Source organism: Phasianus colchicus, chromosome 2 (assembly GCF_987193195.1).
Source record: "Phasianus colchicus chromosome 2, bPhaCol1.hap1.1, whole genome shotgun sequence".
Taxonomy (NCBI): domain Eukaryota; kingdom Metazoa; phylum Chordata; class Aves; order Galliformes; family Phasianidae; genus Phasianus; species Phasianus colchicus.
Window position 1 is genome coordinate 16621520 of NC_143437.1, and position 21222 is coordinate 16642741.

Below are 21222 nucleotides of genomic sequence, written 5' to 3' on the forward strand. Positions count from 1 at the left end.
TGGGCAGTCAATCTATAAACAATTAGAAAGCCTGTGTTACTCAAAACAGGAGGTGAAATATGTTCTATCATGCTGTAGCTTTAACACTCTAAGCAGTAAGGGACACAAGATGACACTTCACAGAACTGTAGCCCTGACAAGAATGCAGGAGTATTTCAGCAGGGTTGAGCAATTGCGTATAGAAAAAACACCTCCATATCTAAATGAGGAAAGCAGCACAAAGCAGAAATAAAGCTATCTCCCATTTTACTACACTAGTGCAGATTGCAGGAGTAATTACCAACTTGGAAAGACTGGATTAGCAGACATCAGAAGAACAGACATTTCCTAAGAGCCATTACTGCAGTAGAATTTGATTAAAACACAGTACTTGCCACGTTTCTTTTTCCACACCAAAGATCCAAAGACCTTTTTTTCCAGCAACTAAAAGGCCCTGAGTTTTGAGTTGTAAGAAAGGCCTAACGTGTCTCACTGCTGTAGCCAAGAAGAGGACTTAATGCTTCAGTGATGTAAGTCTGAAGCTGATCCTTAGTGCAAAAATCTTGAAATTCCTTTTTACCATCCACAAAAAGGGGCAGACTTATTACAGTACAAGCAAGACCACCACCAATCCAGATCATCTCTGGGCCCACCTACCTGGGAGGACTCTCAGTAGCTGATAAGGGACTCATGAGCATTAACTGTTTTTGCACTGAGTGCCTAGAACCGCAAGAGAGTGTATTTGTCCTTCTTTCTCTATACATCTTAACTTGACATTCAGTTTTCACTTGAAAAACACCAGAGCAGAACTCCTTTGCCTTTTTATCCCTGGTCCAGTAATATGCAACACAATTCCCTTTGTAAAGCAAACAGTTAGAAGGCTTGAGACTCTTCTCAGTTGGACATCTTGATTACACTCAATGTTTTCCCAATTACATATTCTTTGTTTTAGATGTCCTGCCGAGAGATTTCACCTTTTCAAGTTCAAGATTCTTCTGGTAATGCAAATTAAGCACTTTTTATGTACGTGCAACTATTTTCTACTATTAGTTTTATATCTTTTATGACAAAGGACTGAGATCTCTGATTTTTCTGATAACCTCAAGTAACATCTTTGTTCAAAGATTTAGCACGACATTTGATGTCCACCTGAACAGCACATATCCATCAACTGGTTTCTGAAGTGATCATTTTTGCCAGTTTGCCCTGAGAGTACAGAAAAGTAGTACAACTGCGCATTCACAGCTTTCAAACACAGGTAAAGAGAATGCTGGGGGAAAAAAAATAAACTGATTCATTTAAAAGTTGTGTTAAACATCTCCATCAATGACTGTAGAATACCAGAAATTTCAGTCAGATGGTTAAATAGATTGCCCTCACCATGTCAGGTACTCAGTTTAACTTACAGTCAGGAATGTAAATAGCTTATTGGAAGCGTATATTACACACGAGCTCTTCAGAACAACACATCATATTACATACATTATTTGCTCAGCCACAGGACAAGCAAAAATTATTTTGATTCATGTACACAGCTGCATGAATACAAATTAACACGTGTCTCCTTACCCAGGTTTATACTCTTGCTGTGTTTGCAGTATTAAGGAAAATAATCTACACCCAGTCAATCAAAAAGGAATGTGAAGTTTCCCAGGATTCAGTATAGCACAGTTTCATAAGCTTCATTATTATTTTTTAATTTTAAGCACAATATGGTACCTGTCATATATTAGTCCATGAACACCATATTCTCTCAGCTTCTTCCTGTTATCTGGATCATTTGCATCATCACCCCATGAGAAAATGACTAAGCCTTTAGATATGGCTCTTTTAATATACGATGGATTCCTCAGCAGGTCTTCAGAGTGCACATTGACTCCCTGAAATACAAAAACATTTCCATTAAAAAAATTAGAATTATGTTTCTCAGAAGTTCTATTACTAGCATTTTTATCCACTGACACTTACAGCTACTTATAATTTCACATAAATAATTTAATACGAGTTCACTGATATTATTTTTTAAGTAACATGGACATTTAAAGAGACATTTAAAATAATGATCATAATTTTGGCAGTTGTTCACGTTAGTATGAGTTTGACTGAAATTTTAGGTTAAAAACAAAACAAAAAAAGAGATGGATTTACATCAATTGGTAGTAATTCAATTTCGCTTTATTGCATAATGATACCAGAACTCGTCAGCTTACCAGCAAGTTTTCAAACTGTGCAAAAGTAATGGCAATTGGAGTTGTACGAGATCTAAGATCCATGAGTTCAGGATAGAGTTTAGATTCTCCTTGGGTGAGAAATAACACGGGATACTTGTTTTGTTTGTGTCGTACCCTGTTATTAAAAAAAAAAGTTTCCAAGTAAGAAGTTGTTTAAAAATCATGGAAATTCAACTTTACTGTTTAAAAGTTTCCCCCTTTAATGCATGTCCACTTAATTCCTATCTGGTGCAACAAGAAGTACCATGTTTTCATACTAAGCTATGTGACAAACTATTCTAGCAGTCTGTTGCTGTGACAGATTTGTATTCAGAGTTAAAGTGAAGGCAGATTTGTGTAAATCTCTGACCCACGTCCTCAAGATGTTTATATAAAATCCTTAAAGACTATCCAGTTCTATATTTTCTTATCTGCATAACAGAGTAAAATGAAAATTCACGATAAGAATTTATAATGCTTAATGTACATTAACTAATGTTGCATTCTTCAAGTTGAATAACAGCAATGCAGTGGCATGAAGTGAAAATAGATGAACACAAAGCTTTGGAATTAGTGCGTTTGTTTGCAAATTAGGCTTGCATACCTTCTGATCACGATTGGAAAAAAAAAGAAAAAAGACTGTGATACCCTAAGAAATCTTGGCCTTCTTTTCTTATGTCAAGACAGACTTCAGCATTCAAGAAGGCACCTGACAAAAAGAATCCACTTAATCTTCATTTTCCTTCTTCATTTTTGGCACAGTTCAGATGGCAAAGGGGTTTATGTTTCTTATTTCAGTTGCCCACTACTTTGGCACCCAACTTTTACATCTAAATGGAATTTGTTAGTTATCTTTTAAGTATTCTTAAATCCAAAATAAAGTTGATCAAGTTAAGAAAAATTCTCTCTTCTTAACTTACATCGTACAAATATCTGCATTAAAAGAAGAAAAAACAATTCTCCTCCTCCCAGCATTCATCAAAACAGTTTTCAGAATAATATCTAGAAAGAGGTTCATATCAAAGTAAGTTGACAAGTTGCCATCCCACTGTCCATCCTGAAAATAAAAAAAAAAGGACAAGTTTCAGCCATTTTAAGGAACACTTACTAAAATTATTTTAACAAGCTATAGCCTCCTGCAAACAGAATTCTTGTTTAATTTAGGTTGAAAGTGTGAATACATCAGTTACTCCAGGTGTACTGAATGCCTGTTACAGCTCTAGAGGTCTGTCAGTTTGAGAACTGCAGCTGAATTCCAACAATGGGAAGATTCACTGAAAAATCCACTGTTTTCCTATCCAATGGAAAAGCTGCTACGAAGCCTTTTTAAATTTTGAAAATACATGGGAAATCCATGAAAAATCACTACTATAGCCCTTCCCTGGGAGGATTAGCATGACCTCATGCACAAAGACTTCGACCTACCACTGCACTTTAGTTCCCTTCTCCCACTCCAGGCATCCAGTCTTAGACATGACATCTGTTTCTCTCTAGAGTGAGCACTAAGCAATCCTGCATGAAGCCAGGAAAGTTTGAGTTTACCCTCTTTCCCCTATGTACAGGATGTCTCACTTGTGACCTATTCATTTTCAACAGGGCCTTCTAGAAGCTTCAGAGCTGCACTACGATCTCAGTCCTACAAATACATCCTATTACTTGAAAATTATATCTGCATATGTTCATTTACTCTGCTTTTAGGTAATGGGTCATAAAAACCCAAGTAATTACATTAAAACAAAAATTATTCTTTTTTCATAGCTTATAAGATCTTGTCACATCAAATTACAAGCTTTAGCCAACATGTATCACCTGTACATTTACTTACCTTTTGTTGGCAGATCCATTTTATTTCTATGTTGAATCCAACATCTTCCGAAACTGACTCTAGAACCTGAAAATATTTCATTATGAACAGACTATACAGCAAAGAAGGAGAACTAATTACTATAGGGTAATTACTGGGATAATACACTGGAATTTAACCTCAGTGAGGGCTAAGAGCTGATTAAAAAAAAAAAAAATCAGTTTAAAGATAGGAAATATAAAGAAATTTGTCAAAATTTTGTCTTAATGAATTTTGTCTTCAAAATGGATTAGGTATAAAAGTATGTGAATTCACCTTAACACCTATGATTAAGTGCCTCATTTGTACTCACAAAAAAAGTTCTATATTTCTCTACATAGTTGGCTTTTTTGAATGCAGAAAGTATCTTCAGCAGACCACAGTCTAAAGCATGAAACTCATGAGTTTAAAAGGTGATTAAAAAAACAAAACCAGAAAAACCTAGATGATTCTTGAACCCTTTAAAGTGATGCAGCCTTTCTTACAGTAAGAAATCATCAAAACAGTAGGAATTGAACCTCAGTATGTAAATCTGTGACACAAAGTTCTTTGTTACATGGATATTTTATACACATTCTCACAGAAGTATTAACCTTTACGGTCCAAACAGAATGCAGTACTAACAAATAAAACAAGTTCCTAAAGGTCACGTTAATGAATAGTCTAGGCACTAGGAAAAACCATCAGGTGAAAAAAAACAGCAATTTAAGAAACAAATGAACAAACTTATTGCAAATGGGACCAAACTACATGGCAGTTGTTTCCAGAAAAATACAAGGCAGTACAAAGACCATAGTCTGCAAATCACCATAAAGGGAAACACACTAGAAATTCTCATTTTCAATCACATAGACAGCCAAAGGTCCTTCTTTCCCTCCTTTAAATTTAACAATTGTCAGTGCACTAAAATGCAATGCCCAGATGTTAGCCAGCTCATATCCTGAGCTATACAAAGGAAATCCAGAATTTAGAACCTTGAAAGGTATGCAGACTATTAAGTGCTGGAAAGGATCCAGTAGCCAAATAAAGCCTAAATTCTCACTTCCACCATGGATATTGGATGGCTAAATAAAAATGAGCATCTCTCACTATGTACTGCAACACTGAAAGGAAAATACACGTTTTCATGTTCTATAATATATAGCATAGAGATGATGATTAATTCTTACTCTCTGTAGAGAAGGAAATGGCTGTGTCTCATAAGCAGAGTTTTCTTCTTCTTTAAAGGATGCTGAAAATAAATACAAGATATTGGATAAAAACAGACTGCAGCACTCGTAATTCCAGCAAGAAAATAACAGCTCAGCATCACTAAGAATGAAAAATAAAATCAGGTCTATATTTTGATTGTCATACTCTGCCAGTCATGTTGCCAATTCTTATTTTGATAGTGGGAAACATTTTTTTCCACAGAATGTTTACCAGAAGAAGTTTCTCCCATGTTTCACTCATTCAGTCACTGAATCACATCCAGTAGAAGCAGCCTTGCCTATCAAGGCTTATTTTATCTTTTCTGAGACAAGTAGGATGAGTGAGGTACTTAGCATCATTTTGCTGTCCCCATAAAGGAGATGAATTATAGCCCCAGATTTACAGCACCAATAAGACAACCTACAGCAGTTACCAAAGTTTGCCAAAAAAGTAGTTAGAGAAGCGTAAGAAGGTTACACTTCATGCAATTGTCTTGCTGTTATCTTATTACTCAATAAATATTTAGCTATATATGCATCTTCTACCCTCCTGTTCCCTGTTTTCCTGAGGAAGAACTCCCATGCAGGTATTTATATCCTGGCAAAAAAAAACAAACAAACTCTAAGTTTTGTCTAAACAAAAACTGAACTCTACAATCTGCACAAAATTCAAGAAACTACTTAGGTGTTCAGAAGTGTTCAAGAAGCCAAATGTGACTAGAACAAGTCACTGCACCCATTCAATGCCTCTCATGAACCCCAAGGCTCTTGCCAACTAGTACGCACCATTGTGATCTTTTACTTTCAAGGCAGTCACATGAGCCAGCTGTAAGACAAATGAAGAAGAAAGTTACAGGTGCTCTACCCACACAGATCTCATTACAAATAAAACACAGCTTTTTATTTTTATTTTTATTTTTTTTAAGTTTGAAGTTCCACTACAGACGCAGTTTATGTAAGTAGAAATTAAATGAAACACATGATTCCTGGTTGAGCAACATGCTTCCCTGGCTAAGGACAGGCATCTCAGCTTGGTCTTCAGTTGCAAGTCTTATTCTCCAACTCCCTTTTATATAGGAAGACCTTTTCTGTTTGAAAGATACAGCAATACGCAATTGAAATAATAAAGTTAGTTCTAGCCAGTCTGTTTAATCCATAATGTTGAATCAGAGACCTTTCTAAACCTCCACAAGCACCCCAAGGAGGAAGCTGGCAATCTGGATCTCCCTTGTTAAACAGGGAAATTTAAGAACTAGATAGACCTGGTGAATAGCATCTTTCTTCAAATACTCCAAAACATTGGCTTCAAATGAACCTTATCACCACTTCCCCTCTTTTTCCTCTTCTAAAAAAAGAATAACATTAGCATAATGATACGGATCTATTCTAGTTGTCTGGATGATATTTGTCAAAAAAAAAAAAAAAGAAAAACAAAAAAAACCAACTGAGTAACAAAACTTAATCAAGCTGTAATGATGGTACAGAAATACTATGCTTGGAATTAACTACTTGTTCTACTTTTACTATTTTTAAAGTATATACTCTCCCACTGTAGATAATTACAGCTACACCAGAAACCAAAACTACAAATCTCACACTCCGCATATCACAGCCAAAGTAACAGTACCTTCAGTAACTGCAGCTGATCAAATGTGAGCTCTTTAACTGCAATCTCAAACAACTCCAAAGGCTCTGTATCCAGTTTCTTTGAAGAGAAATAATACGTAATAACAATCGCTGAAAATTATAAAAGTCTGTATGCTTTTAGGTGCCTTTAATGTTACCATATTAAAATTTTCTTTCTTATATTGATAAAGATACTAGTCATGTAACAAATCAATTTGTTATCACTCAGATGCATACAACAATGTCAATTTGAAAAAAATCAGGATTTGGTCATTTATGCAAATCATAGGCTTCAACTCTCTTTCGTGCTAACCTTCAATAAAAGTCAATGCATTTGTTCTGTAATAACTTGATCAGTTATTCAGGGGAATAAAATAAAAACAAAAATCCTCAAATAAAGAAATTCATTAAAATGCTCCAGTGCAATTCAGTTTATTATTATTTCTCTGGTCTCTCAGAAACTAATAAAAAGAGACACGTGTCCTGGTAAAACTGAAACAACCCCCCCACTGCAATGATCTCATGTTAAAAAAAATTATGTCAATACAATTCTCACTTCTCCTCGCTCCTACTGTCCCCACAAGAAGTGAGGTACGTTGTTTACCTGACAGCTAAAGGAAGATCAGAATGCAGAGAAAAAAAAATGGAATCAAGAAAGAATAGGAAAAATTAATGGAAGACAAGCCCTTTGTAGCTAACCCAATTGTTCAACAACCTCCTAAATGAAGGTCTTTGTTTCTTCCAGTGTTTTGTTTTCCATCCACTGGCCACTATTATAATGCAAAGCAGACTTTGGTTTGACCTATTAAGCATTTTTAAAAACATTACTGCTTAAGACAAATACACTATTAAGTATCGGCAGAGAGAAGAAATCATGCTGAGAATCGTATCGACTACCACTCTCAAAAAAACAACCCACCGAAAAAACCCCACCAGAAGGTCTTACTCCTGACAACCTAAGGGGCCCCAAGAGATGTTACAGATTACAGTGAAGATCTCTAGATTTTTCTTTCAAACAATAAATAAACAAAAGCTAAGGAGTAACTCCAATAACTCCAGTTATCTTTAACTGCATTTGAAATACTGTTGCTATCAAAATGAAGAATTCAAGTTCTCAGCTCAAGTTTATGCATATAGTGAAGCTACAATTCCATTCCCTTCCATTCCTTGAATATTCAGAATTATTTCTATGAGAAACTATTTTAGTTAGTGGAATGGTCACACTTAAGTTATAAACATCATCCTTATCCTTACCTTTTTCATGGCCATGCAACAAGTGAGATCGTGGTATACAATGGGCACATGATCTTTAGAAAGATGTACATCAAATTCCACGTATGCTGCTCCCTAAAGGAAATAGCAAAAAACCACAATAGAACAAATAAACACTTAGTGCTAACACACAAGGACTACAGAGTGGCACAACACACAGGAGTACAAGTTGCCAAATATTCACAGGTCCTGGACGTCAATCAGAAGTTGAATGCAATGCTGGTCATTAACAATTACATCATATTCAACAAAGGATTAAGCAAAACAAAACAAAGAAGCAAGAAAACAGCAGAGCAGTGTGTTATAGCATCTGCAAGAGCAGAAATGGATACATCCAGCATTCTCTCATCCTTGTAAAATGCATGTTATTTTCTGTTAAGCCTAAAAAGGAGCAAAGATTAAACCAGGACTGAAAGGATAATCTTTATGGAGATGGTCATAGGAAGTGAGGAACACAAACTTTTTGTTTTTCTTTTGACAGATTTTGACTGTCTCTAAGTACTCCTTCCTATGAAAATTATTTTTGTAGCAGTGGTTACAAGCCTTTTCATTTTTGGAAACAGTAGGAAGCATCTGGTAATAATGATTATTTTATAGTTAATTTCTGCCTCAGCATACTTTCTGTGGGCTTTTAAAGCTGTCTGTAAACCTGCAGCATTCACCTAGAAATGAAAAAGTACTGTTTGAACAGATTGTTTTGCAATTGCAGTTTTCATTTGCTCTGCAGTCAGTGCGCGCTTCAGAAAATATCTTCAAACTGTACTTCAAAACTCACCCAAGAGAAAGCTTTCAGCTATGACTCTTGGAGAATCAGGAGTTAAGAAGTCAATAAATATAGTAATAATAATAGAGACTCTACTCTCGTCTCTTTCACAACTTCAGAAGATGCCTGGTAAGAAACCACATTAGTGGAGACATACATGAAAATCCTAAGGAACCTCGGAAGTTAAGCAGCAGGTGATCTCATAGCCACAACTTACTGTATGCAGATCTCTAATGAAAGCAGGAGCTAGACAAGGAATGTCCTCCATAGGACTCAAGCTATTCTGCTATATTGTCTCAGTGTTTCTTTACCTAGCTCAGTCTTACCTCAGATCACTTCAGTGACCTATTTCTGAAAGGAAAAAAACTGACTGCCTCTATTAGAGAATTAAAGAACACAAAGCTAGCATCTCCAAATTGAAAGTCTCATCTCAGGAGTAAACTTCTTCATTGTAAAAACTACAGGATCAGAGAATCATCATATTCTAGAAACTCAGCTCCTAAGTCTTGTTTTGGAGACCAGATTTAGATACTCAGCTGTCTCAAAAAAATAACTTTACTGCCTGAGAATATGCTGACTGACTTAAGAAGAGCCAAAACTTCTTACAGGATTATGAATAATTTTGAACAAATATGCTTCTGCAGGATTGAAGTTAAAATTTCCCTGTACTAGAACAACATTAGAACATGTTACATAGGTCATTATTTATTTCCATAGAAACTATGAGAGATACAAAGAGCACAATAGCACTATTTGACAGAGCAAATTCTCAGTCAAAACACACTTTTTCAATACAGCCACCACCATTAGCTATGTATTTTCACTAGCAATGAGCAAGAGACTGCATGCTGCACTTGCATAAATCTGCAGGGTCATCCAGACAGTGATTTGTCTTTCAGGTCACTGTCACAATGCACCACTCAACACCTCACTGTGTTCGCACCCACTGTTTGGTCTCCAGAAATGCTTAGGAAATGTCAGTGAATGTCAGTAGGTTCAATTTTTTTTTTTCCACATGGGGAAATTCAGAACCATACTTTTGCTTCACACACTTTTCCATATCAGACACCATTGTGTCAGACTGCCCCTCTGCTGCCACCTGTCAGACAGCAACAAAATGCAATGGGATATAGGTGAGAAGGTTCTACTTCTACTCTCATACCACCAACATCCACCTCTAACATCATGGGCCAACATAATAAGATAGGAGCAGCCCCTGCAGATGGAAGGGTTTTTTTTTTAATAACTTAAGAACAAGAGTTTAAGCTATTACTTTCCTTTGTATTTCTCCAGCGTCTCCATGATTTGATGCCTTTTTTTAATTTAAAAAAAATCAGCACATTTAACACTCAGCATATTGAATCATGAAAATTAAACATGGCAGCTACTCAAGTACTGTGTTTACACAAACGTGTACATACATGACTAGCAGCATTCCTCAGAGAAGCTATAGTGTTCTCTTGAACCTTAGCAAGTCTGAAATAACAGCAAAGGAAAAGGTTTTATTAGATGCGTGTCACAAAACTCCATCAAAGCAACAGAAATACAAATGAGTGTTCTACAGAACACTCACATTTGATATTGAAGAGACTTAAAATGATTACGAATTGCAGCTCATAATTTGAAATTAGCTGTTTCCCCAGTTGATATCCATAAAACCAAACATTAAAGAATAAGATCTCAGATTAGAGGACAAATGAACTTACTTAGCTGTTGTTGTAGAGTTTCCAGCTCCCCTGTGTCCAACATCAAGAGTTGTTCTTGGTTTCCAGTATTTTGCATATGAGGTCTTCATATCACAAGTGTATCCCTGGATTGGCTTAATTATTATGTAGTCCACTACAAGAAAAAACAATAGCCTCATGTGTCAATAGATAAGTGACTTCCAATGAAGTTATCTACATTTATTTGTACCAGCTGTACCTCTGACTTTTCCAATAGTCTTCCTTGGATTTCTGCCCATAATAGCAAGTGTAAGAATTCCAGCACTCTTTCCAGATTCTGCAATTGTGGATGAGAGGAGGCAGGCAGAACCTACATGACCTGGGTGCTCATCATCTTGCACTACTTTCTCACTTAAATCTTCCTGAAAACAAACCAATCAAAACATCTACTGTTACCCGTGGATGAAAATACTAACAAATTCTTATTTCATTAAAACCTTGTTCCTCAGCAAGATAGTAATTGATGCAACCAATCTCCCACATGTTACAGAAAACACAAACTTCAGGCCAGTATTGTTTTTGTGTAACAGTGTTGCAAGTTATGATCAGAAATATGAAATTGTTGGTGGCAATCTAGGAAGTCAGATATGATTGTTTTCAAAAACTCTTCGGTATGGTAATCTTTTCAGAGCACAACTGGATACAAGGAATAGGATCTCCTCTAAAACTTCCATGTTACATTTAGAGCAAAGATAAAATCAATTTTTTCTACATACATTGTATATACATACATAATATGTATAAAATATTATACATATGTATTTCATGTATGTATATATAGTACAATATACATTTTAAAAAGAGCTTTGCATTCATTTGCAGGGAAGAAGGAGGTATGTATGTAGCACACAGAACAAGTGCTTGATCAAGTCAAGTTCAGGAGCTATAGCACCGCTTTACAAGTGTTAGAGGGGCACCTTTACTCCAAAAACAGTTTTTTAATGCATAAGCAGTAGGAGAAGACAGAATTTACTCCCATTTGCAAAAACAACTTGGAATATTAAAATATTTCAGGAAAATACATTTCAGGTAACTTGCAGATGTCATAGTAAGACTCTACATAAGCACAGTTCTAATTTGCACTAGCTAGTCCAGAGAAATCTGTCATAAAGGCAAGATGAAATAGTTGCAATTTAACTAGTCCGTGTACACACTGTTAAGATCCAAAGGATAAACACAAATTATCTCTGGTAAAGGATAAAAAACAAGCTAACCTAACTATATGCAATACCACACACTGATTTGTACTAACTTCTAAACAAGTGGAACACACAAAATTTGCAGTGTAATACTGAGACGACTTAAACCTCTCTGTAAAATGGTGCAGCAGTAAACTGTATCATAACTCATTTACACAAACAACATCCAGAAGTTCAAGAATGTCAGTCAGCATCTCAGTCCTAACAGTGAATTGATGCTAATTGATTCCACTAACTCCAGAATTTAAGATCGGAGTTGCTTCTAAGTGCTGAAGTGGCATACCTCAAAAAAATCAAAGATTAATTCCAAGTTATCAGGCTCCATGGTTTGTATGGTGTATTCTAGCCATCGATCTGACTGCAAAGCATAACCACAGTCTGGCTGAGAGTGTCGGCATTTATATTCGTTGTTGCTTATTAAGGAGAACTCTACAGTGTTTGCCATCTTCTGAGGAACAGTAGGAGATGTTTTTTCTTGGCCCTCTTCATCATCATCATCTTTCTCCAGGCCTTCCAGAGTCAACTTCACTCTATTCAATCAGAAACAGAAAACAAATTGTTATAGAAAAAAATACCAGAGAATTAAAAAGAAGCTTAAGCAGAAGCTACAGGAGAACATAAGAATTATCTTCAGCACCACCAGCTACAGGAAAGCAGTGCATACAGTGGACGCTGACAAGTTTAAGTTTGAATTGTCGCTTTCTAAGTCCTTTTTTTAGTTTAACTTCAGTGCTCAAATCACTGCTAATACAGGAAACATGGGTAAACATGAAAACTGTAGTAATGGTCAGTAAAGCAGATTTCTGTCACAGTAACATGATTTGGGCTACCATAATAGACAGCTTTTCTCCAAAGACTGATACCCATAAATGTTGGGAGACTAAGCAAAAGCACCAGAAATAGCAGTAGTCACAGAATCAGAATCGCAGAGCTTGGAAAGGACCTCTAGAGATCATCGAGTCCGACCCCCTAGCTAAAGCAGGTTCCCTACAGCAGGTCGCTCAGGTAAGTGTCCAGATTGGTCTTGAATACCTCCAAAGAAGGGGACTCTACAACCTATCTGGGCAGCCTATTCCTGTGCTCTGCCACCCTCACTGTGACAAAGTTCTTCAAAATCAACACCGAACGTTGACAGCTGCTGCTAGGCACATTTCTTGTGTAATTTTAGCCTCTGAATACAGATCACAAAAAAAAGATATTCTGAAGTAACTAGTAAGCATCTTGAGAACAATCATTTAAAAGTAAACAGAAAGAAGTTTCTGCAATATAATGGACTGAGATGAAAGACCTTCTCCCCAAGACTCAACTTAATTCTACATAGGACAGACATTCCAAGTAACATCCAATTTCACTGATGTACAAAATTAAATACATCAGTGATGGAAGCACATTTAAGCAATCTCCATCTAAGTCATCTTAAAGCAGGCAGGATACAGGGTTATCATTTAGATGTCAACTCACTACTAAAATTGAACTTGCCTCAAAACAATTACAACCAGAAATTCTTTACACAGATTAGACATTCTGAATATCCTCACAGAATAAGACATCAGAGTGTTTTTAAACATATTCTACAACCTTGAAAAATAACATTGCCAAAGGAGGTGATAGTCACAAAAACTCTAACAGGGCAGATTCAACTCTATTTTTTAGGCAGAATATGGAAAATGTGAGGTAAATTGCCAAACAAGATGAGCAGACTCTCACCTAAACCTCGATGTTTTGAATTTCTTCTTTGATATCATTACAGGGGACTTCTCAGAATAATGCAGACGTAATCGTATTTCTGTTTGACAGGTCAGCCACCCAGCATCCACTGTTTCAATGCCATCTGTTAAGAATTGAGCAACAACCATTAGAAAGGCACCTTAAAAGCTTCTTTAATTTCTAAAGGAGAACCTAGATAGTTAAATATAAACACAGTTCCTCTGGCACCATCTTCCAGCCAATCCTCCTCTATCAGCTTTATTCAATAGTATTTCCAAAGCAATTGCTGAGTACATCCTTTCACCTGTCTTTTCCAAGATACCTAGAACAGGCAACAGATATGTAGCACTTCACTGTTTTTTAAAGGACACAAATAGGAACACCGATCCACACCAACTTCCCATGGAAACTGTCTGAAGGAAAGCACCAAGTGTTTTGGTATCAATTGTATTTAGAATATCAACAACTATGTCTCCAGAGGTATACAAAACAGTCCCACGTCCTGGGATTTCTCAGTACATGAATCACCACTGACAGAAAATGCAAGTTCAAAAGCAATTCAAAACTTTTTGTTTCAACTGACATAGAAATATCATCACAAGCAAGGCCAGTAAAGCAGCATAAGACTGGAGGACAGAATATAGTAACAAATATGATGGGGAAAAAGCACAGAGGGGAATCCTCAACCTCACCATCAGGAGAAGGAAAGTCTACAAAGGAGGATGGCCAGGAAGCACAAGCTGCCAGACCAAGCATCAAAGTAGATGCCATAGTTTTGAAGAGTTCCTAACCAAACATTACCTCTGTTAGGGATGTGAAAGAAAATAGAAAAGCTTTGAGACAAAACGTATAAGACATAACAGAGTTAACACAGACGTCAAGGGACAGAGCATTAATTGAGAAGTAGGTTTTAACTGCAAAAGCAACACATGCACACACAAGAGCATGACATTTGAACTTGAGAAATTTTGGCAGTTACATGCACAACCAGAGGCAGATCATGTCTATCTAGAGTTCTTTTTACAGTTATTTTTAAAGAGAAGGCAAGTAGCAGCAGCAGCCTATTCACATACACACAGCCTAGAGTTATCCAACACCAGTATGCTGACAGTCTTTAGCTCTTCTTTCAACAAAGCAGAAAATTCATGTCTAAACTAAGTATTTCACCATGTTTTTCAACTACAAATGCTTAACCTTGTCAAAGTTAAAAACATGGTAAAGATCAATATATTTCACTTACTATGAATTCCGAAGTATCCATCGTCAATGGTCATTTCATTTTCTAGAATTGAAACGAGGGGACAAAGAGAATGGAAGACACTAATCAGTATTAATGCCAGCAGGAATTGTTGCCAAGCTAAATTCTACTTTTCCACTTTGTTTCTAAAGAGCCTAATAAAAAGTACAAAAATTGAAGCAGAAAAAATAAGCATGTTTATTGCAACCTTCTATTAAGTTTTTTCCAACTTCATGCATTTTATTTCATTCTGCAAGAAAAACCCATCAAGCCAAAAAAATGCCCTAAGATTTGTGCTTTGCCTGAACTAATCTGAACTCAGAAAAAAAAATAAAAATCAGGAAAGCTGCATAATTTCAGCTTGCTGTAATAGTCTGCAGACATCTACATCCTACTAGAAGCTACAGTGATTTTCTTGGTAGTGTCCAAGCCCTTATAATTTCTTGCAAACATACAAGAAAGCTGTTCTCCTGCACATTTACAGTTAAAGCTTATTACTCGAGTTAGGCACAATCAAAATGCTTATTCTGTCCAATGACAGAGACCTATTCTAGGATGAAATAATCAAAATACTCATTTCAGTTACTTTTATCCTTCCACTCTCTGAAGTTTTAATAGCCGAAATCTTCAGGCACTGGGTGAATTCACCAGCATTAACAGAATTGCAGTAGCATACACAAGCTATGAGTTTCTCACAAGACTCAATAAAATCTTGTTGCTACAGCCATTAACCCTGACTTTTTCCTAGGAGGAATCAGAATTTCATGCTCCATTTTTACTAACTATCAACCAATTTAGGTTCATAATAACCAAAAGCTAACATCCTGGTATTGCTGCATTTTCTTAAAGACTGCTCAGGAAGAAAGCCTCTATTTTCATGGAGACATGGGAGATCTAACTTCTATGACTCAATTTTATTTTAGCTTCATGTTCCATTGAAGTATTAAGCATCCTAACCATAGAAATGTGCAGAAAATGTTTTTGACATTAATTCATTTACTAAAGAGACAAAAAGTATTGAGTATTACTTGGAAAAAAAAAATCCTAATTGTACAGAATGGAATTATCTGAATTTAGAGATAAAGCATAAACCCTAGGAGAGGGCAGACTGCTTCCCTAATTAATTACTGAAAAATACAGAAATAACTTGTTACAGGAATACAAACACTTAGCTGCATTAATTCAATAGAAATTATACAAAAAAAGACAGTGATCATGCATTATTAAGTTTCTTTAATATCATCTTCTTCATAAAAGATGTATTTTTTTTCAATGAATCAGAAAATATATAACAGACAAATACTCTGCGTGGAGAGGTGGGGAGAAAATAACATTTCTCACGTTCTAAAAGGAACAATGCATAGAACATGCCATTCTAAGCAGCATTAGATCTAAATTACAAGCTACAGTCAAAGGTTATCACTTAAACCATCAAAACACCCAAATTCTCCCACCTTAGAAAAGCATTAGGAACTTGTATGCACGTCCGCATGCCATTCTTGCTTCCAGCAAAACAACTTTCTTTGCTAAATTGCCATATAAATTAGCCATATAAATTCATTACATTAATTTTACTTATTTAAAGAAGCCTAATTTTTTTGTTTGTTTGTTTGCATTAAATTTTTACTAGTGATACAGTATTTAAACAAAACCAATAATGAATTCATGCCCTCCCCCTCCCCACATTCTCTGGGAGGGAAAAAAAATACTTTAAAAAAAATGGATCCTTAGTCTCAAAGAATTAAGCTTAGAAAAAAAGGATTACATTCAAGTTAAAAAAAAAAAAAACAGGCCACATCATCTTAGGGATGGCAGCAAAGAATTCCACACCCACTTCATTTTTAAGTCACTGATTCATATATATACAGATAGATAGATGGGGTTGGTTTTTTTTGAGAGTAAGGTCCATGTTGTTCAAAGAAAAGTTTATACCTCCAAAACATTAATAAATTTAACTATTTTATATCTATAATTATCAATCCCTCTAAACCAATGTGCAGCATATTAGCAATCTTATGCATATGCCTCAAACAGATGCAGTTTATGCCCATACCTAAAGGGGTAATTGATCGTGGTTGTAGATGAGTCTCCCACGTGTGAACTATGACTTCGCAGGGACCATCGATAGTCTGTAATTTAAAAGTTAAATGTCTACAATAATTTCTTTTGTTATATCTGATTTTCTACCCACGAAGCTCTTTGGGATGGTTGTGAACTTAAATTACAGATTTAAAAGGACTAGGAGAGTGAGAGAGATAGAGAGAGAGAATGAAATAAAGGAAAAATAGGTTAGCTTGGCTCTTATCCCTTGTAACTGCTGCTGCTACTGCCGCTATCTGCTAAGTCAGGTCACACTACATACAACAAAACTTGTCAAAAGTCCGACAGAGTGGTGACGTTAGACAGAACTTTACTGCTTATAACTATTATTCTGGACTACCATAGTCTCCTTTGGATACAAAAAGAACAACCAAAATAGTGTGTGAACTCATCAGGTGAGTTTTGTTTTCTTCTACTACAGTTCATAAACAGAATCCATATAAGCTCCATCTTCACAGTTTGAAACAGTGAATCTGCTCATCAGTTAGAAGTTGCTGGGTCAGTTCTGATACTGATACACTGATACTGTGCTATTGACCAGCAATGAAGCCCCCTGCAGGTCCATGTTTGAAGCAGAATAAATTTGGCTACTTTACAAAAAAATTACTCTTTTCTTGACTAGTGTAGATTTATTAAATTTCTAAATGCTTTCTAGATTAAAACCTTAATGTAGCCAATGGCTATTGACAGGAAGAACATCCTGATTTCCAGTTCAGTCACCCTAGCAAGTTTGTTTTCCCTAACATTGCATGGTTGTTCCTATCAGTAAAAACTGCTGTCAAACAGCTGCAATTTGTCCTTTAGATGGACTGGGCCTAGGAACTCTTATTTCCAGAAAGACTAGCTACCACTGTCCGCTTCACTCATGCCCACTTTGATGCCAACTTCTCCCAGTACTGCAGGTTCTTGCTTCAACAGATTTCAGCTCAAGAGGCACATCCAGACAAGCTTCAAACTCCACAAAGCATTCCAATACCTAGATCTATCTTACAGCACACTTAATTCTTAAGCAGCTGATGGGATTTCTTGCTCTATATCAAATGCTTTTAACCTGACCAAATTTTCTACCAAATTCAGAATCAAATCCAAATCAAATCCAAATAAAATGCAAATGTTTAAAGTTTTGCTCGAAGGACATGATACATGTAATTATAAATAAGATGACACCATTGTTCTCAGTTTATTCCAGTTATGGGGCAGTATTAACTCCCCTTGGAATTAATAACTTCCTATATATATATATATATAAATATATATAAATATAACTTCCTATGGAGTTGTAACAAGTTTCTTCCCCCATTTTTCACAGACTGACCTTTGTACATTCCAATCTCCATTTCCAAAACTGAAGCCTTTGTTTGCCAACATTTCCTAACTACTAAAGTTTCCTAACACTGTGTGCTGCTCTCCAGCAGCAGCTCCCATGAACAACTGCAGAGTTTGCAGTCTGCAATGCTGGGGAACACAAACCTGCCCTCACACGCTTTAGGCTGTTTCCTACAGAAGGCAGGCAAAGGTTTCTACTTGTAGAAGCAACCCTGATATTGCACTAAAATACGCCAGCTGAAAGGATAAAATACACTAATGTAATTCCACATTTAACTTTTAGGCACTAAAATTATGGAAGAGAATTTGAGTAATATTATTTCCAGAACAAGCACAACACACTGGATGCAGATCACTAAATTTCAATCCCTGAAAGGCATACAATGGGATGGCTACACATTGAATCCCACAATACTTTCCATATAAGAGAAGCCTAGCAAGCAGGTAATGAATGGGCACAGACACGTCCGCGCCCTCTCACAGTCCCTGCTCAGACTTGGTGCTTAGCTGCAATTTACTGAAATGCCTCTAAGATGTTTTAATTGCACCCAACAGAAGTCACGGTTAAAGTGAGGTTAGAGTAGTGATGCAATTCCAATTACATACAGTGACATCTGAACAACAGTACAGCAGAAGTTAATGATGTGTCAGTATTCACAGTATGAATATGGTATCTGAGAAGTCAGGTTGTCCAAGCAGTAGCTTAAATGACATGTCCCCAGGTGTCACTTCAAACATCCCTGTGGGCTGTACACTGACATTACACAGAGCAGCAATGTATGGCAAGGCCTATCTATTAACACATTTAGAAAATAAAATAGCAAATTCATTTGCCTTTTGTTTTTAAAATAGTTACTTTTATTTAATGAAAATTTAGGAGGCCAGTTCTAAGATTCCTGATCCAAGACTACACAACAGAGTAGACATTAAGAAAAACAAGATGATAGAACAGAACAAAATAAAGCCACAAAGGAGATCAGAACATTTAACAAGATGCACTTTATGGCTAAACTTCTTAAAACTGTTTTTCAAGGATGCTAATCTAATTCAAGAAAACAAAATTACAAACAAATTAGTCTTATTCTCCCAATGCTGTATCTCCAGATTTCTCAACTATTGAACACACGACAATTAGGCACAAAACCAAACAACCAAAGCTTTACAGCCATTGTCACTAACTTCACAAGGCAACTGTGCCTTCACATCACCTGCCACGACATCTTAGGCCAACTAGATATCCTATAGCTCTAATAATTTAACACAAAATCTTCCACCTCAGGTCAGTCCTAGCAGCAGTGCTCCTTTGTCACCAACTGGTTAACCATGGGTTAATCATCTGGCAAGAGGTCTTCTGAGGCACTTGGCTATCAGAAATTACTGAGCCTGGACCTATCTTTCACCCTGGTTACTGTACTGCAAGCACTACATGGACTTGACTTACTAAGTTTTAGAAAAGCTAGTAGGTCTCATGTGAAATATCTTCCATCAAGCAATACTGAATTATGGAACATGTTCACCAACACAATCTTAAAAGTTTCCCTATACAGGCAGATGGCTATTTCTCACTTTCCTTCAAGGAAATAACCCTGAACTTGCATGATTACTTACTGTGATAGAACACTGTTGAACAGAATACTGTTTGTGTTTACTTTACTAAGGTTTTCAAACATGAATCATGCAAACAGTATCTATCAAAAATTATCCTAAAATGCATAACATACCCTAGATTTAAATTTGAAACAAGGTATGCAGGTGGTTCCCCTCCCCAGTCAGACAGAAAGTATATATAAAATAAGATAGGAAAATTGTTACAGTAAGGTAACTAGTACTGGACTATATTTTGAGACAAAAATGTGAGCAAAACAATTTAAATTACTGTCTTGTTTTATCCAATGCACTTATTTACTTAAAAAAAATAAAATATTAGGATTACTCATATCATTAAAATAGTTATAACATTAAAAGCTCTTGGTATTTAGGCATCAAGACTTGTACCAATTCTACAGTAAAATATCCTTTGTGTATATATTCATATAAGGACTCCTAAAATAGTCTATACATTTCTGTATTGAGTATAAAATGATACTCTGACTATATAGCCATTATCATGTTAACATCAAAATGTTTCAATGCAAAGCAACAAAACTTCCCACAACATTGTGCTACCCTTCAAGCAAAATAACTGACAGAACATACCTAATCAAGGACTATTTCTTAAAAGGAGATGAGAAAAATACTTTCCCCATTTTTACAACTCCAAAACACAAGTCATATGCATTTTCACATCTAGTCTGAGATCATTTCTGTGTAAACATGCATCATTTCCACTTTGCCAACATGCACCCATGTCAGTGTGATTCTTCATGTCAAGCATCTTCAAGGATGCAGTTCTTAAGGAATCAAAGGGGACAGTAATTGGAACTGGATCTGCATTTCAGAATCAGTGACTCAGTTACCTAGTGTCAAATTCACATTCATGTAATTAAAACTAGACATAGATTAAAGGTGTCCAACTACAGACCATGACATACAATTGCACTCACAAAATGTTAACAGGGTCTGAAGGACCACATATAGCAAGCTTGAGAAATTAATCACATGCTGTGTTTAATAAAACACATTTACTGAAATAAACATTCAGAATAATTTCATTTAGAAGCATTTTATCCTTATCCATAATGATGAAGTAATCACAGACTGTATTACGTGCACTGTGTTGTGTATTACATTCCTTTTGGAATTAAGAGACCCTGGTTTTTATAGTTCTGCAAAAAAAACTACGTACATCTATATCTATATATGTAGAAAGAAAACAGAGGGGCAGAAGAACCAGCTTCAGAAGACTATTTCTTACAAAATGAAGTCCTGTGGTACTGCACACTTAATGGGTACAGGTTAGAGACTGCTAAGTGGATAACCACGTACCCAGGCAATTTGTGTACTTGGCTTTTGTAGGGTCTTTCGGCTTCCTTTTTATATACAGTGGCTCTTTATGCTGTTATTCCATAAAATTCATACTTACCTTGGCAGACTCTGCATCACACGG

The 21222-nt window shown here is 36.0% G+C and overlaps 1 protein-coding gene across 4 annotated transcripts in view; it reads right to left on the reverse strand.

The window, feature by feature from the left end:
* The window catches only part of GPCPD1 (glycerophosphocholine phosphodiesterase 1), a 40282-nt gene that overhangs the window by 3767 nt on the left and 15293 nt on the right, over positions 1 to 21222 (reverse strand). For 3 of the 4 annotated variants that reach the window (XM_031596835.2, XM_090134938.1, XM_090134939.1), the window contains exons 5-19: positions 16804 to 16879; positions 14754 to 14795; positions 13514 to 13637; positions 12090 to 12336; positions 10807 to 10969; positions 10590 to 10722; positions 10305 to 10359; positions 8103 to 8195; positions 6850 to 6927; positions 6009 to 6048; positions 5202 to 5263; positions 4015 to 4080; positions 3110 to 3246; positions 2190 to 2325; positions 1699 to 1859 (exon numbers count right to left, since the gene is read on the reverse strand). In XM_031596835.2, the coding sequence (XP_031452695.1) occupies positions 1699 to 1859; positions 2190 to 2325; positions 3110 to 3246; positions 4015 to 4080; positions 5202 to 5263; positions 6009 to 6048; positions 6850 to 6927; positions 8103 to 8195; positions 10305 to 10359; positions 10590 to 10722; positions 10807 to 10969; positions 12090 to 12336; positions 13514 to 13637; positions 14754 to 14795; positions 16804 to 16879 (1613 nt within the window). The remainder of the gene's footprint in view (positions 1 to 1698; positions 1860 to 2189; positions 2326 to 3109; positions 3247 to 4014; positions 4081 to 5201; positions 5264 to 6008; positions 6049 to 6849; positions 6928 to 8102; positions 8196 to 10304; positions 10360 to 10589; positions 10723 to 10806; positions 10970 to 12089; positions 12337 to 13513; positions 13638 to 14753; positions 14796 to 16803; positions 16880 to 21222) is intronic. The other variant, XM_031596849.2, reaches the window with a different exon arrangement.